Raw genomic sequence first — 18,469 nt, 5'->3', positions numbered from 1 at the left:
CGAACGACTCTTCAAGACATACCAAACAGTCTGCACACACCGAACAGATTCTTAAGCAGATGCCCCATTTTATACCTTTGATCACTTTCCGCACTTCCATGAAAAAGAAAAATCTCCAACCAAACTTGCCTTGGCTTTATTATTTGTAGGCTTTATAATGGTTGTGGTCAACAACAACAACAACGAAAAGGATGCCTTTTGATTCCTCTTTTCTGCACTCGTGGGCACGCAACAAATTGCGAGCAGCAACGAAAGTAGCCACGTTTACATTGACATGTTAGAAGTTTACCCTATTCATACACCGATGCTTGTAACATAGCTAAGATATATGCCCACCCTTACCGGAAGCGTGCCGTATTAGGATGGTAGTGAAGACAAATACCGTAGTTAATGAAGCATGCCTGCAACGTGTTCCTATGTCACTGGCAGCGAAGCACACCCATCTCTGTTTCTGTCCCCTTAAAGTGGACATGGCTACGTTATTGCCACAAACTTGCAGATATTAATGATATTATTCATTACTAATATGGAACAAACTGTTTCAAGGCACAGAATATACTCACAAGAAAAAAAGTTCGGCCCATTCAGTTTGCTCTGCCGGCCGTCATTTTTTGTTTTGGTGTCCCACACTGTTAGAGCGGCAGCTGCCTATTTGTTGACCTGTTGTCATCTTGCAGCAAATGTGGTATAAAAAAATTTATTTTCGCGGAAAATTTAACCCACGCAATGATCCCTGAATTTAAGTCAACTTTTTTTACATAAAAGTGCGACCACTATGCAAGTAAACACGGTATGTAAACGACAGATTTCAGCTGCTTAAGCTTCTCGGTTACATCCGAGCATTGACAAAAGAGCTAGCAAATGCAGCTAAGTGAAGGTTTCCCCAAGTTGTCCCACATGGCAGAAAAATGCACCAACGGGCAAGTTGGTGCATATTCATAAAGAAATAAATTCTGGGGTTTACTGTGCCAAAACCACAATTCGATTATGAGGCATGCCATAGTGGAGGGACTCCAGAATAATTCTGACCACCACGGTATCCATGTTCATAATAAACTTTAGTGCAAAGAGAATGTGAGAAAGGAGGCAAGATATCCACCTTTTCCTACCTTCTTTCTTGTGTTGTGCTGTCTGAGCTAAAGTATATTATGAACATGGTGGCAAGCTCATTTGTTTTTCAAAGCAGATACAAATTAATGTCTTACTCGTGTGTTGGTCACACCCAAATAGCTTGAGCCCAAATTAATGAAAACGTGCAGCCCTGACACGAGAATGTGTGGTACTTTCCTGAAGGGTTTACGCAATACACCCCCCTCTCACCTGTTGTGCAAACGAGTCAGCCTTGAAGGCAGCCAGCTTCTCCTGCACCTGGTGCAAGAGCTGCACATGCTCGGTTGACAGAGACGCCTGTGCGGCGCCGCCTCCTGCTCCCCCCTGCTGTTGCACGCTGAGCAGTGTACCCGTCTTCTGTTGCACTTCTGCAGCCAGGGTCCTGCACATCACCACAGAGTCACCCCATGTGCTCCTCAGTCCGGGTGTCTATTTGGGCCACCTCCTGAGGTCCTAAACAATGCTCCGAAACACTTATGGTGCATTCAGCTGGTAATTTCTGTGTGCTCTCGGAGTGGTGTTTACATTCTGCTGTTCAAAACTGAGTGCTCAGGGAACATTCGCCTGGTTCATTCAGAGTGGTGCCCTTTATCTCAGTGTTCGGAGACACTCTTCTATGAGCTGGGACTGCGACCAACATCTGGCAAAATGCCAGTCACAGGCCTCCTCCAACTGCTCTGGGAGCAGCCAAACGTTTAGATCAGGCATGATTTCTCTAGCTCCAATGCCAAATAACCTATGCATCACTGCAAACCGAGACACATAGGAACCAGCAGAATGTACAAGTAAGAATGTCCCAATGCTGCCATCAAAAAGATTCTATGTGACCCTTGGTATCCCTTGTTATGAACCTAATTTCCAAACTTTTGCTAAATTATAGTATTTACTTTAGTGTATGAATTGAAAATCCTCACAATAAAGTCGAACCCACTCATAATGACACTGGTTTTAACAAAATATCCGAGGACATGTACCTAAGCACTTATGAGTTGTGGATGTGAAAGCGTCAATGTCCAAATGAACGCTGCTGAGCAGTCCTTCGAGTTATAAACTCCTCGCAGGCAAGCAAGCACATTGGGATGCTCGGCACTTTTTGATTTGGCCTTACCATGGACATGCAACACACATTTTATAACACAAGCTCCATAGAGTGAGGCTGACGTGGTGTCACGGCAATGCCCTTTCCTCTCACGCAACACCTGGCACCCTACCATGGCAGCAGGTGTTCCCTTTCGCCCACTCTGCTCCGTTGAGGTACACTTGTGGCATGGAGTCACAGCCAATGGGAATTTACCTGCCATTTCACTGCTACAGATGACAGACGGCAACTTTTTTATTCAATGGGCCATTCGACGCTTTCATATCAATATATAAGATATAACAATGAGCAGCCGATGCACCGTTAACTTTTGTACATGTTCTATGGTAAAATAAACCACTTACTAAATGCTCTTATGCCACGTTGTTGGTTATATCAATTAAATCTGGCTACTGGACGCGTGCACAGAAAGAAAGCTCAATATCATAGGGGAAAAAAAAAAAAATGCGAGTCACTTCGCCACACCTGCCTTAGTGCCGCACAACCTGCACGGCACACCTCTCCGCGCACCCTTAAACCCTCTCACCAATGTTGGAGGGGTGGAAAGAAGTACAGAGAGGCCTATTTTTAACCTGCCCAGGAAGATTTTCAAGCAGTCACTATAGCTCACAATGTGTAATTACGATATGTACCCAATTCTAGCGCACACCTTGTTTATCTTTTTTAAGGAAAATTGGCTTGAAAATTGCCTCTGTGGTGCAATCGGACATAAAAGCAAAAGTGCCTTGATGGCATGTTTAAGTTTCACTGCATAGCACGGATGTGTTGCGGTGATCTGACTTCGAAAACCGTGCTGCAAAGTTGACTTTAAGAGGAAGCTTTAGCTCGGGTGCTCCTATCTAAATACCGTACATGTAAAAGGAGAATTAGTTTTTCTCGGCAACCACTGCACCAAATTTGGCGAGGTTTGTTGCATTTAAAAAAAGAAAACTTTAAATCTAGTGACTTGGTCTTTAATTTTTTATTTAGGTCGTCAATTTTTTATTAAAGTTTGGCAAAAATCAGTTTCATTTTCTGAAAATTTCCATCGAGTTTACAACTCTAACTCAGCAATGAAGAATGATAGCACAATTCTGTGAATTGCATCTAATATTACACCCAAAGCAGACGAAATTTATATGTTACAAATGAATCTCAAGAACTTTCGTCATATGGAAATACAGCTTTTCCAGAACTATTATAAACAACGCAACAAATTCCCGTAAGATATAAAATTACACATTGAATTTGTCCGCTTTCAATGATCCAATAAATGCAGTTTACAGAACCGCAATATCTGTTCTTGATGCAGCGCTATTAATTTATAAACATTGTGCTTATATTTTTTTCATACTTGCAAATTTTTGAAAACTTTTTAACAAAATTCAGGCCCTGAATCGAAATTCTGCTTCCAACAGTGACTAGAATTTAACTTTTTCTCTCAAATGCAACAAATTTCATTAAAATCTGTTCAGGGGTCATCTCATCAAAACATTTTTGCGTTTTACATGTATTTGAATAGACTGCGTCGGAGTTGGGCCCGAGCCAAAGCTGCCTCTTAAGTTGACACATATTATGGATCTTTGCCCACTTGTCTTGCTAAAGAATCTCATGCACGGTTGATTTGTACTTCCTTTGGGAGCTTTAATGTCACTTCTACATTGGTTTTCTCCTTTCAACACATAGTACGTGGGCATGCATTTCATTTGGAGGAGTTTTCAAATCAGGCAAATAATGCCAAATGAATGAGTGGTGTGTTCTGCCATTTCTTCTGCATCTTGTTTAATTTTGTCCGCCAGAAAACTCAATAAATTTCAGCAGTCTCATTAGGGTCACTCTCATCAGGGAAGTCAACAGTTTTTTTTTTTTTATACGTTACTGGCACCTCCTTGAAACCAAATGTAATGGTCTGTCTAACACCTAGTCAATCCAGTCATGGCCAATTTTACCCAAGACATGACAAAAGCCAATTTAAGCCATTAGGTTGTGGAGGACTGCATTTGCAATTTTTCGCATGGCTTTTGCAGGTCAAGGTTTGCTTCTTTATGCGCAACACGGTTATGGACGACTTCCTTGACTGCCATTACAAATTTTTATATGTTGCAGTTACCAGGCAGCTTCAAGTGGAGCCAATGCCACCCTCAATGCCTCTGTAGAAGAAGGTGCTGATTAAGTGAGGGAACTGCTGGACAACGACTTGTGCAAAAATCTGATCATACGGCTATAGAAGCGCAGTAAGCTTAAGTTGCAGGGGATGGAGCTGGTGCATTTGAGAACTGTACTTTTGTCCACCTATATTGACAATGGTCCAAATAAACACTGACCAGGTCGTATGCAAGCATACGTGCATAACATGTGGATAGGACTTTTTGGCCACTTGCAGAAAAATAACTTATTTTTAAGTGAATTCAACATTTTAAACTTCATTTATTTGAGCGTTTAGATGGTCACAGAGTAAAGCTTTTTTTACCAGTTCATACATTCCTGGAAAACAATGTTTTGGCACCAACATCCAGGACATCGCGAAACTGCAATCGTATGGTACGTTTGCCGGCCACTATATCCCATGTAAACAAGAAAGTGAGTGTGGTGCATGCGATGGAGAACAGTATATATAGCTACCCACCGTGGCAGCTTCACTGCAATACTTGACCGCCCATATCACGTGAAAACGCCTGCGTGCACTCAGTTTCTTTTTCTGGTATCAGCAAATCTTCTCTCGGGTCATCGCATGCCGCATTCAGAGCTATCACCGCCAATCCTACTGCAATAAGCATCTTTGGCTATCTGTTTTAAAGCACATGGGGGCATACTGCTGTCGGCAGTGCACTGCACGCTTTTAGTAGGCAACAATCTGAATGCGCCGCCATTCCCTGCTGTAGGAGATGCGATGCGAGCGTCACATTTCACTTCGGTAGCATCCGACGTCACCCAGCAGCTCGATTTTATCAGTTTACTGTGGCCGTGTCAGAACGCCATGAAATAGGTAAACAAGATGTGTCTCGGACTGCTGAAGCCCCATCAGCTTGACAAGCGTCAGCATCTTGTGTGCAATGATTCGTGTAATGCTTGGTATTAAGTAGATGTCAACTACAGTTGAATCTGTAGAATTTTTTAGTAGCTTTGGATCATCAGTTTTCTTGTTCAGTACACTTTTTCCCACATTTTTTCCTAAAACATGTAAACGAGGTTCTACAGTACATGCTATAGAGCGCACATTACCGAGCTCAGTGCTCAAAGGAGCTTTTTCTTTTTTCAAACATTGTTTTATTCCTATAATTTCATGGTCCTCTTGTAGTTCGAATTAATGAGGTTCCACTGTATGTGATTGGACACAACAACCCAGAACTTTATCACAGTCGTTCAGTGAGGAAGAAACTCAGCATGCCATGAGAGGGTGCCACCTACTTGATCTGCTGCACAGAAAGAAGGAGCTCCCGCTGGCTGTTCAGCAGGGAATCTACCTCGTGCCTCTGCATCACACTTTGCACTTGCACAGGTGGGCCACCAGGCTGCTGTGGCTGCACTGCACCAGCTGGGTGCACAGGAGAGAGGAAGTAAGACTGAGCATGTCCATACTGTGCAATGGGAAACTCAAAACTACAATTCATGATAGGAAGGGCAATATTAACTTAATCTGCATCAATAAATCGCAATTCTGTGACAGCAAAACTATCACTCTTACTGTGAGAGGCAGAGTGACTACCAAGTTGGCATTTCCAAATTCCCTGAGCTTTCCAGGTTTTCCCCGAGTGCCTTGGCAAAATTCCCTGAGCAACACAGATTTCTTTTTTTTTTTCACGTCAAGACAGGATGATACCATGTCTCCCAATGCTGTCGCTCTCTAGTAAACATGCTAAAAAATAAAATGAAACAACTTTATGCAGTTTAAATAGTAAGGAGCAGCATTTACTTTATTGAAAAACAAATAAGAAGGAAGCGGTTAGTAAAATGCACAGTGAATAAGATATCTTTGAAAAATATGGTAAAACTCATTGCAAATCAAGCCGAACATTCTGAAATATGAATAAAAAGGAGATGCCTACAGAAACAAATGTTTTCAACTATCCCTTTCAGTCGCAAATTATGATCGACTGTCAATACATGTGTGAAACATAGATGGTGCTTGAGATTCCACTGAAAGCAAAGCAAAGTGGCAGAATGACTCCAAGCATTTCATGATGAGGCTTTATAATTCCAGAGTAATCAAATATTTCAATATTGTAAAGTCAGTCATGCTACATTTCTTCATAAAGAGGATTAAATGCCCCGCTCGAATTACATACACCGGTTATTCATTGGCCTCGAGCATTTCAAGAAAGATACCACACACACACACACACACAAACACACGCACAAACACACACATATTTTAAGGTTGCTACTGACATGCCCCAAGTCAAGCATCGCGACATCGCGTAAAACATGGTAGTGCCTTCATCAAAGCGGTATTCTGTAATTATACATATCACTCAGAAGCAAAATGGAAGTAATTTAGGTTATCAGAATGTTCAATTTGCCCTAAGCTTAATGTTAGTGCTCTATTCCTTGCTACCACTGCACATATATGGCAAAAATAGGTCGTGTCCACAAATGCGGACGCCGTACGTGACTGAAGGGGATATGAGCTATTTCTATCAATTGATGGCAAGCTCATTGGTATGAGGCCTGAACTTTCTCACAAGTCAACCTCAACTGCCCTGACATGCTCTCAGCCTGCGCACAATGCCTCAATCTTGCATTTCACTGCTTTAAAGAATTTATTTTGGTTTGGATGAGGGACACCTGCATCTCAGCGTCAGCTAAAACTTTGTTTTTTGAGCTCAAGCTCCTTGAAAGACACTTCCTTTCCCGTTTATTCCTCAATGTGTAGGTCCTTTCTGTTCTTGCCCTCCTTCCACAGCACGTTCGCCTCGCAGACCATTTGCAATATCCTCTTCATCAGTTGTCCAGTCAACGTCCGATTTTTCGGACTCCCTAGGGGCTGCGAGAACGTCCGAAAAATCGGGCTGTTCAAAAAAATGAATGCACGTCTTTTACTGTCGTTAAGGGCTCAAATCACCACAGGCACACCCGAAAAGGCCTACCAGTGCACTTACTAGGCCATATCAGTGCTCATATTGTGACAGGTGATGACTGGTGGACACGTGAATAATTAAGGAATAGATACTGTGTCCCGTGACAATTGGCCCTTCACAAACTTATTATGCTTCACCCTGTAACATTTACAGAAATGTTACAGAGGTGAAGCTGACTTTCGGGAACCGGCATTAAGCAACGCCCTGTGCTTTCCGAGCTTCGAAGCCAATCGCGAAGACTACAAAGACGGAGCCGGTAATATTGCTGACAGCCACGAATTCTTTCAATGAAAAATACGGCGCGGAATGGCAAGAAGTTTAATAGTGAACGTCGAAGCAGCTAGGCCTAGCGTTTACCGTGGCAGCGGCTACGGCTGCCAGTGGATCTGCGTGCGAGTGCGTGGGTTCGAGGTGGCGATGTAATAAAAATGGCGGCAGTGGTGGCTTTGATTAATGCCATTTCGGACCTGCAGTCACAACAAAAAGTTCTGAAAATCGGACGCAGAAGGGTTCTTGCATCTGAAATTTCAGACGTTCTTATACATTGACTCTATCGGGTACGTGGTGGTGCCGCAAAGCCGTCCGAATTATCGGGCGTCCGGAAATTCGGTCGTTGACTGTACACTGGCACTCCTCCAGCCAATGACACGGCATCGAAAGATGATTCGTCACGCTCCCTCTGTTACGCGAGCCAGCATTACCATGACTTTCGTTCCCTTTCAATAAAATAGCAGTAAATTTTCCCTGAGAGAAGCATAAATTCCCCGAGTTTTCTCTGAGTATTTCCAGACTATTCAATATCCTTCAGGATTCTCGGTTCTCCCGGCTGTCCCGGTTGGTAGACACCCTGGAGGGGAAGCTGCAACAATGTCACATGTACTGTAAGCTAATGCATCGTATCCGCCTTTAGCCGAACTGATGGATAAGGGCCTGCACAATTTTGATCTCTTTCTTTTAGTGCAAAATTGTATAGCTGCAAACTTTATTCCTAAGCTATCTTTATATACATATTTACAAATTTTTGGCCATTTTGGTAAACAATTCAGGGCCCTAAATCAACACTGCTTTCAACAATTGGTAGAATTTTTTCCTAAATGCAACAAATTCCATTCATATAACTTCAGTGGTTGTATAATGAGAGAATTCTCGAGTGTTGCCATGTGCAAGAATATGGTATACTGAAATACGGCTGTGTGTCGTCCGGCGGCGAAAATGTGGCTCTTTTTGCTGCAATGCCCTGGGGTGCTGGAGCCCTCAGGTCTACAGCAGTGTTATCTGTTGCTGCAGCCTGGAGTCACTGCTGGCAAGCAGATTCGTAAGGGCACAACACCGGGTCTCCTGCCACCGAAACACTGAGCAGACAATGCGGGACACAGCACGATCTGCGATTGGAAACCTGCAAGCTCCGACGGTGACATTGATGTCATCATCATTTTTAGCCTATCTTTAAGTCCACTGCAGGACAAAGGCGATCCCTGCGATCTCCAATTGCCTCTGTCCTGTGCCAATCGATTCCAGCTTATGCCTGCGAATTTCCTAATTTCATCACCCCACCTAGTTTCCTGCTGCCCTCAACTGCGCTTCCCTTTTCTTGGCACCCATTCTGTAGCTCTAGTTGTCCACTGGTTATTTATCCTACGTATTACATGGCCTGTCCAGCTACATTTTTTTTTTCTTAGTGTCAATTAGAATAATGTCTATCCTCGTTTGCTCTCCGATCCACACCACTCTCTTTCTGTCTCTTAATGTTATGCCTAACGTTTGATGTATCCTAACAGTTTGCCGTATTTAATTTTTGCAAATTATATTAATTTCAAATTTCTTTTGAGGGTGTTTTAGTTTACAAATGCAAAAAGTTTCAATAAATATACGTTTATTTAGCACACTATGCACACCAGTGGATCGCAGCGCAGTCTAGTGGCTTTATCGCTGAAGCGACCACGGTTCTCCCATTGTTTTGCTATACAGACGACACAATGCCCTTTTCCAGTACACCATAACAGGAAAACCTTGTTTGTTCAACCTTTGTTATGGTAATTCGTAAACACCAGGTCATTCAGACTCGTCCTCCAGGTCCCACCAGGGCATATGCATTACTTAACCCTTCGAGGGTCGATTTTTTTCGCCAGATGCGACCGCCCAAGGTCGATTTTTTTTTATTGCAGATTCCAATTCTTCTTAGGGAGTTATTTCGAAAAAAATTTACTGTTATTTTTCTAGGGTGACCATAAAGTGAGAAAAAAATATTTTGCGTTGGTACATATGTACTCTTCATTCATGAATAACAACAATAAAAAAGGAAATAAACTTATAAGAATTGAAAATTGTATCCATTGTTATACTTCAAGGCTTTGAAGATGCGCACATTAGAATATTTCACAAGACCCAAATGTTCCTGCTCTTACACTAATATGTACATCTATAGCGTAATCGAACTGCTTAGGTGCGCGCACTCAAGAAAACTGTGTGGTTGTGTGCCCGTCAAAAAAGCAAAACGTGTGACAAACTCCCGCTAATCTTCATGTTATCGCCAACCAGAGGCTATTAGTTTTCGCGAGTGTCCAGAAAAAAAAAAAAAGAAAGAAATGCAATGGAAACGCATGCACGGCGCCATCCTTCCTATGCGCACCCCTGTGAGCACTAAACGAGCAAGAAACAAGTGGTTGCCCTTTGAGCGATTAGTAACGAGATAGCCACCAGTTTCGCAAGTGCAAGAAGCCGAAACCGCCCGCAGAACAAATCCCAAGCCGCCGCCAGCCCGCCTGCGCGCCAATGCGCGAGCGGTAGTATATAGACGCGCTGGAGCAAACTAGCGCTAAAACAAAACATGCAATGAAAAGTGAGAGAGGGAGGAGCGTGAAAAAAATTCCCTGTATTCCCAGATAATGACGCTGCCTTCGCGCATGCCCGCGTGTTTGTTGGTGATGCGTCGAATGAGCTGCATCGTGCTGGTGGCCTTTGCCGTTATCTTGCGAAGTGCTTCGCCATTGCCACCCTTATGCTCCATCATTCCTAGAACCCGGATTTTCTCTACTATCGGGATGGGTAGGCCGTTTGATGCTGTTAATTGGATCTTTTGCTGTTCCAGGGGGGTGTAGCATTTAGATGGGCGCCCCTTTCTGACTGGTCTATAAAGCAGCAGTTCGGATTTTTCGGCCGAGCAGGCGAGTCCCGTGCCCACGAGGTAGTTTTCTATGCATTGGATGGCCTGTTGTAAACACTGCTCGATCGCTTCGTCGCTGCCCGTTGTCGTCCAGATCGTAATATCATCCGCGTATAGCGTGTGATGCAGTCCTTCGATTCGAAACAATCGGTCAAATTTTGCAAATGGGTGCATCTCGCAAGAGGCGTATCAGATACTCCAGCGACATCCCATACACCAGGGAGAGGCCGACGTTGATAACCGAAGGCATTTGCTATGGATACCGGCACACACTGGAATGAGCACCCCCAACGAAGTGGCTCACGGCGTTGCTCGAGGCCTGACTCACCGAGAGCATCGGAGGAAGAGCCCCCACGGGGTACTGCAAACGTCTGGGCATGGGAGGATCGTATGACCAGTTTTCATGTCATCACGGCACACTACCAATTACAAAGACGCATATACCCATTCCCTCACGCTAGGTTAGACAGGAGGCAAGCAGTACACTTCAGACAATTACAAACAGACTCTTACAGTAACCCCAGACTCATGCACGCCATGTATCCAGACATGTACACTACAAACCGATGCACATCGTGTGGCGAGGTTGCCACACTAAATCACATGTTATGGGAGTGTCGGGACCTAACAAACAAGTCGGGCAGTGCCGACCCCTCCGTCTCTTCTACCGCCAGCCTCCAGTCACGCTGGATGACCGCACTGCTCAGCTCTGACCTGACAGCACAACTCTGGGCCGTCCAGCGAGCCGAGGAAGCCGCTTCGAGACAAGGTCTCGGAACAGCGTCCGCGGCGGGTGCCCAGACCCACTAAAAAGACGCCGGACTCAAATATTGTTGATTTGAAATAAAAGTTTACGCTCTCTCCCAGATAATGGCAGCACATGACAAAAAAGAAAAAGTTAGGAAATTGGCGCGCTTTTTAAATATACAGACCACACCGTAAATATACGACATTGACCATATTGGAGTTCGTTCGCGGTGCCGTATATTTACGTCATTGACCCTCAAAGGGTAAATGGAATCAAACTAATTAATTCGGACATATTATGGCATAAATTATGGCATAACAGGCAGGTAATTAGGGGTAGAAAAAGAAAAAGACTTCAGAGACAAGTTAGCTCCATTCCAGCAGGTTCAGTTGAGAGTGCTCAACACACTATACAGCCCCTTATGGTAGATATCAGAGAGCCACTATAGTGATGAATGAAAAATACCAGGGAGGGCAGTCACTTGCCTGCACCACTCTGCTGGATGCCAGACACCAATGATAGGGTGCGCTCCTGGCGGCCCAGCATTTCGTCCAGTTTGCGGTGCATGGCCTTGAGACCCTCGAACATATGTGCCTGGCCCTCAAAAATCTGGCGCAGTTCACGCTGCTGAGGCGAGTCGTAGGGCTGCTCGGCACCCGCGCCATGCTCCATATCATGCTTAGCGGCCTCCTCAGGATGCTGCTTGCGGTACTCCTCCTTTTGGCGCTCAAGCTTGTCCTTGTACTGCTCGTATTCCTTTGAGAACTTCTCCTTCTCCGAATCGGCAATGGTCTGTGTAGCCACAGGCTGCTGGCCCTCTGGGAGCAGGCTCGTTGTCAGGAACTTCAGGGCATCATGGTCATCTGCAAGCAAAAGGGGACACAAAGAGTGCACTGACAAGGTGACCATTTAAGTCCTGGACACATGAAAGTCTCCACTCTGAGAAACTAAGCAGCATTCAAAATCTCCTGGTACAGTAGAACCTCATTGATACAATCCCATTATGTACGATTACCCGGCGCTAACGTTCGCGATTGAGAAGTCAAAAAGTGACCCAATACAGTTAAACCTCTTTTTTACTAGTTCATATGTTCTTGGAACACATGATCTTTTGGCACCTAAGTTCAGTACATTGTCAAACTGTGATTGCATTATGTGTTCTCCGGCTGCTAGATCCCATGTAAAAAGAGAGAGAGAAGTAAAAAAAAAAAAGAAGGAAAAAAGGATTCTTGGAGCCGGCACGCTAGCAGACATGTGGCTTACGCCTTTTCTGTTGATGCAGGTTGCTGGCGCCATTGCAGCAACGCCCAAGTTCGGTGTCGACCGAGAAGGACCAGCAGTAGTGCGCACTCGGAACTTACCTTCATTGACAGCATCGTCATGGATGGCACCGGCGGCCGATAGAGCATTGACGTCTCCGGTCACTATCAATGCCAAGCCGTTCAGGAACGAAACTATCTACGGGGACTGTCATCAAATCACCATCGTGCGACGGGAATCATGTGACACCGACTGCACTTATTTAATCGAGCGGCAAGTTGGCTACATGGGATTTGGAGCCGGCACGCTAGACAACGTGCAGCTTACGCGTCTTCTGTTGCTGCAGGTTAGTCATAAATATCCAATTCTGGTTTGTAGATTATTGTGTGCCCTGCTGGCTCCTTGTCCTACAAGTGCTGTGCCTGTTCGCCGAAGAAACATGCTGATGGTGCCATGTAGAAAATGTTTTCGTTTTTTTGCGCACAGGGTTTTGTACCTAGTATTGCTATTATTGCTTTCCGGGGATGTTGGGTTGAACTCCACTCCGCTGAATACCCAGGAGCTAGAACTGTTTAAAAGCTTGCAAAATGGTCAAGCCACAATTTTGATTAAATTAGAGGCCATTGACACTAGACTAGCAAAGCATGAAGAAATGATGGCAGAAATTAACAGCAAACTGCGCATGACAGAAGGACAGATCACAGCGCTTAAAGATGCAGTCGATGTGCAAGAGAGCACTATTAGGACAATAAAGAAAGCAGTTAGACAACTTCACGATAAGAGCGTTGGCTCGGAAAGTAGAAGCCACAGAAATAACCTAGTCTTTAACGGAGTCGATGCTACCAAACCAGAAATGTGGGAACAGTCTGAACAATTGCTCAAAAACATTTGTAAATAATGCTTAGGCTTAGAGATGCAGTCGGTAGAAAGAGCATGCCGTATAGGTCGCTATAACAAAATGAAGAAAAGATCGATCATTGTCAATTTTGCCTCCTGCAAAGAAAAATCAAACATTCTTTCTAATGCTAGAAACTTCACAGGAACTGCATACAGCGTCGACCAAGATCGTGCACCTGAAACAAGAGATATTCGGAAAAGGCTCTGGGAATATGCTAAGGCCAATAAAGCGGATGAAAAAAACGACGTCAGACTAAGCTTTGATAAGTTGGTTGTGAATGGAAAGACGTTTTAAGTGGGATACAGAAAAAAAAGAAGTCATTCCAGACATAAGAAATAAGTGACCCAAACGAGAGAAAAGAGGGCGTCAGATACTTGATTTGTTTAGTGGCAGTGAATTGTAGAAGCATTGTCAATAAAGTGGACGACCTTGCTGCTCTTATAGATTATGAAAAGTGCCAGTCTTTGGGACTAAATCATGGCTCGATCCTTTTAATAAAGACTGTGAAGTTTTTCCGGAAGGCTTTGTTGTTTATTTCAACGATAGATCCAGCGTGGCTGGTGGAGTCTTTCTTTTAGTGCACTACTCTTTAAACTCATCTGAACTAGATATAGGTCACGACAATGTGAAACCAGTATAGCGCAGAGTTCTAAAGCAGCGTGCTGGACCGATTTCCCTTCATCTCTATGTAGGGTACTCTACAACAAGTCTATCTTCTGGTGCCCTCCCGGATGACTGGAAAATTGCACATGTCATCCCCATTCATAAAGGTGGGTCAAAAAAAGATGTAAATAACTATAGGCCCATTTCACTTACGTCCATACCTTATAAATTATTAGAACACATTTTATATAAAGAGATAATGAAATATTTACTGACAAACAACATACTGGCTTCAAAACAACATGGGTTCCTGAAGGGTCTATCTTGCACAACACAACTGATTGAATATTATCATGACCTTTTATCTTGTATAGACACCGGCGGACAAATTGATTGCCTTTTCCTGGACTTTAAAAGGCGTTTGATACTGTTTCACACACTCACCCTTTGCTTTTAGGAAAAACTAGCATCCCGAAATACTGACTATACAGTTCTAGCTTGGATCGAGAACTATCATTCCGCCGACAATGCATAGTATTAAATGACAAGAAATCTAGTTTCGTAGATACCACATTGGGTGTCCCACAGGGCTCAGTTTTGGGGCCACTTTTATTTTTATTATATATAAATGACATTTGTTTAGGAATTAGTTCTAGTATATGGTTCTTTGCTGATGACTGCGTCTTGTATACGAAAATGAGAAAAGATGATGTGGCCCTGTTACAAGGTGACTTATGTGTTCTTGAATGGTGTTCAAGATGGAAAATGAACTTTACTAAAAAAATGTGTTCATTTTACATTTACACATAAAAAACACAGGATAACCTCCGAGTATGTCATCAATAATAACACAGTGAAGCAAAAATTACACTATAAATATTTAGACGTGACATTCTCAGCCAATTGTTCATGGAATGCTCACGTTGATACAGTGGTTGTAAGGCCGCCAGGACCTTAAAATTTATACAGCGAAATCTGAGACACACACCGCCTTCTTTGAAATCAACTGCTTACCTAACGTACATTCGACCAATGCTCAAATACGCTTGTGCCATGTGGGACTCATGGCAAAATACACTAAGTGATAAACTTGAAAATATCCAGAACAGAGCAGCAAGGTTTCTCTTATGCCGGTACTCGAGAACCGATAGCTGTACTAATATGAAGAATGAAATAGGATGGGAAATTCTTTCCTCTCGCAAAAAAAAAAAATTGAGACTGAAAATGCTTTATCAAATATTTCACAGTAAAACTGGCCTAGGAAAGCGAATATGCATACACAGGCCTCATTATGTCTTTGCACGTAGTGATCGTCAATCCAAGATTTTAGAATACCGAACTAGAACTAATATTTATGTTAATACATTTTTTGTTCATGCTATTAGCGAATGGAATCGCCTATCAAGTCAGCAAGTGTGCTGTGTCAATGAAGATGTGTCTTTTTTCGGCATTGTAACTCCCCTGCTACAGCGCCTTCGGGCTAAGCGGGGTAAACATTGAATAAAAAAAAAAAAAAAAATTAGCTGCCTGCTTCAGCAGCTTTCAGCAACACTCAACAGAGGCACGCCACATTGGTGATTGGAGAATAGTCAATATTGTTCCATGCCCACATGGAACAATCCTTGTGTTTGCAAAGATTGCACACATCTTTGTGAGCAATACGAAGGACGACAGACCCATAGGGCTGCAGGGCATTGCAGTGGCAGCATTTGACTGCCAATCACTCTGTTCAGACAAGGCATACTCAAAATCTTCTAGCTGGGCAATATACACAAGGAGTTTTCCTTGATACCACACACGTATCACACCCCATACAAAAGGTGCTCCAGGGTCCCTTTAAGATAGATCATGTTCTTCACGTGCTTACTGCTTGTAAATCGTAATCACGTTCATGCAATAGGTTTTGAGAACCTATTTTCAGGATTATGGACTGGTGCTACTGTGACTTAAGTTGCAGAGCAGCCAGGCAAACTTATGAACAACACACATGTGCTGTATTAATAGCCTGCAGGTGTTCTCTATGATTGCTTGAATGACTGTTTCCCTAATGGGTTTTAATCCCATAAAGCAACACAGGGTCTAAGGAGATGGCATGGTGAAGGCCTTCAGATTAAATTTGAATGACAAGGGTTCTTCTGCATGCACCTAGAGCATTGTACACGTGTCTTCCTGCATTCCTCCCTCACTGAAATTAGGCTGCAGCGACTGCGAGTCAAATCGGCAAGCTTGCACTCAGAAAAGCCCGATGACCACTAAAACAGGGCAGCAGGTCTCTGCTGGCACTTACCTGCCAGCCCACCCGTGGCTGCAGACACACCGAAGTAACCATTCTGAGGCAGGAACACATTCTCGGCCCGGAAGCACATCTCATAGTCGCCATCGTTATTGGTGTTGCCATTGTGGAACAGCACCTGAAGGAAGGCACGTACGAGCCAAACTCAAGTCAAGGACCTTGGTTAGCCATTTCAATTCCATGGCGGCAAAAACAAGCAAGCATAATGCTTTAGTTAAAAGCCGATACATAATAACTTACAAGATAGGCTTATGGAGACAAGGAAATGTAATGGGTAAGGAAGAAACTGTGCTGCACCTAAAAGTAGTTTTCTTATACCCAACTATAACAGGAATTGAACCTAATGCACAAGAAACAGCAAATAATTACAGCTGTGCCACTATACAGTCAAGGCATAGACAGATTTTTTTGGACCTGCTCAATTATCCTAACTTTCCTGTGGCAACCAGTGTAGGTAACTTTATTGTGGACAATGCCGTCAGGTCACTGCACACAGCACTTCTATTTTTAGCAAAATGCTGCTACATAATGACGACGACTTGCAAGGAATGTATTTTTTTTGTTTTGGCTGTTCCTAAACATCTTCCTTATCATACATTTTTAAAATCATAGCTTTATATTACCTCCTGCAGTGGTGAAACGATCGTAATGCAAAAAAAAAGAACCTAAAATTGCATTGGATTTCAAAATTGTGCTTTGCCTAGAAGGGCAGCTCTCATGCTCCCAAATGGCTGATTAACAAGCTATTTCGTATGCGTTAACAAGTAACAACAAATGGAAGCGAATATCCCCACTGGGATAAACTGGGAGCTGGGCCTTAAACTAAGCCAAAGTCCCTCGAAATTTTAGCAAGACAATTTACTAGCTATTTAAGTCATCAAAAAAGTGAGTAAAATGGTCACTAGAACTCCAGAAAGGCAGAGTTCTTAAGATGACCAAAAACTTGCTAAATTTAACAACTTTCTCACCACGTTATCAAAGCTGGTGGCAATGCCACCTGCTCCGAGAAGCCAATGTATACGGCTAAAGAAATTTCGCACATTGCATTGTGCATCACTCAATTTTTTTGGATAGGATCTCAACACACAATGTCACAGGTGTGGTGGCCACCATCCAAGTCACAATCCCCACACTTCCTTTTGTCAGAAAGATTCATTTTTTGCTTTCTAAAATAAGATGCACAGCTAATTATTTGCATTATTTTGTTAGGCCTTAATATGCATGCCTTAAAGCACATTCACATCCTTGCCTTCCATAAGACAGCTCAGAAACCAGAAATGCAAGTAACCACTGACAGAAGCTTACCGTGAGAACATTCTGGTAGTATTCAATCTTGGCGCGCACAGGAAAGGGCTTGTTGCGGAAGTCTCGCTGGCAGCCACCTAGCTGCTGGTTCATACCGTCACTGCAAGAATACACATGTTAATTCATACATAGAGATACAGTACCACTACAGCATCCTTGTGAAGTCTTGCAGTGTAATGATGAAGTAATGATGAAGTGATATGAAGTGATGGCCAACAGGCCAAATGCATCTTTCAAAAGGCTAAGATGCCCAAGACTTTGCTGACTTATATCCATTATATCCATTCTGTTTCCTGCACCACAACATACAGCTGAGTGCTTTCATTTATCTAGACTGTGCTTTTTCATGAACTGACTTATTCCTGCAACCCATTTTGCCTTGGTTGGCAAGTTTTGCCATCTTGAGAGGGCTGGGTTGTAAGGAGGAACATTTTGACTTCTGCATGCAGTAAGAATATAACACATTGTGGTAATGCCCCCAACGCACATGAGCCGGTCATCACCAATGCAAACCTCAACTCCGACAGCACTAGCAAACCTCATTATGATGGCAGCACCAAAAGGAGCCACAACGGGGAAAAAAAAAAAAAAAAAGGACAGCACAAGCGATGGTTGTCCTGTGTCCTTTTTCTCTGTATCATCATCCCCTTTGCATTGCTGTCATAATCTACTTGAACCAACTCTACACACAGCAGCAGCATGAAGGAATGGGCCTGGAGTGTCCATATAATTGCTATCACAATAAAAAGCGACATATACAGGTGGCATTTACACATTTACATACATTTACGAACTGTTACACTAAATGTGCAATTTCGTTCAAGTGACCAGTCAGAAAGTAGACAATGGTACAGGTAATCATGACTTGGGGTGAAACAGTACATTTGCCTTAAATGAAGTAAATGGCTTGTTTTTGCATGCAAGAGCCAAAGG

At 43.3% G+C, this 18,469-nt stretch overlaps 1 protein-coding gene across 1 annotated transcript in view; it reads right to left on the bottom strand.

Annotated features, from left to right (window-relative positions):
• ergic53 (lectin, mannose binding protein ergic53) overlaps window positions 1-18,469 on the bottom strand; it is a 42,541-nt gene that overhangs the window by 13,713 nt on the left and 10,359 nt on the right. Inside the window, exons 6-10 of the mRNA XM_075691692.1 lie at window positions 17,537-17,636; window positions 16,226-16,349; window positions 11,663-12,040; window positions 5,597-5,723; window positions 1,321-1,492 (exon numbers count right to left, since the gene is read on the bottom strand). Coding sequence (XP_075547807.1) covers window positions 1,321-1,492; window positions 5,597-5,723; window positions 11,663-12,040; window positions 16,226-16,349; window positions 17,537-17,636 — 901 coding nt within the window. The remainder of the gene's footprint in view (window positions 1-1,320; window positions 1,493-5,596; window positions 5,724-11,662; window positions 12,041-16,225; window positions 16,350-17,536; window positions 17,637-18,469) is intronic.

This window comes from Dermacentor variabilis, chromosome 5, assembly GCF_050947875.1.
Source record: "Dermacentor variabilis isolate Ectoservices chromosome 5, ASM5094787v1, whole genome shotgun sequence".
NCBI lineage: Eukaryota > Metazoa > Arthropoda > Arachnida > Ixodida > Ixodidae > Dermacentor > Dermacentor variabilis.
The sequence above is the reverse complement of the archived record's forward strand: the minus strand, read 5'-3'. Positions and strand labels throughout refer to the sequence as shown.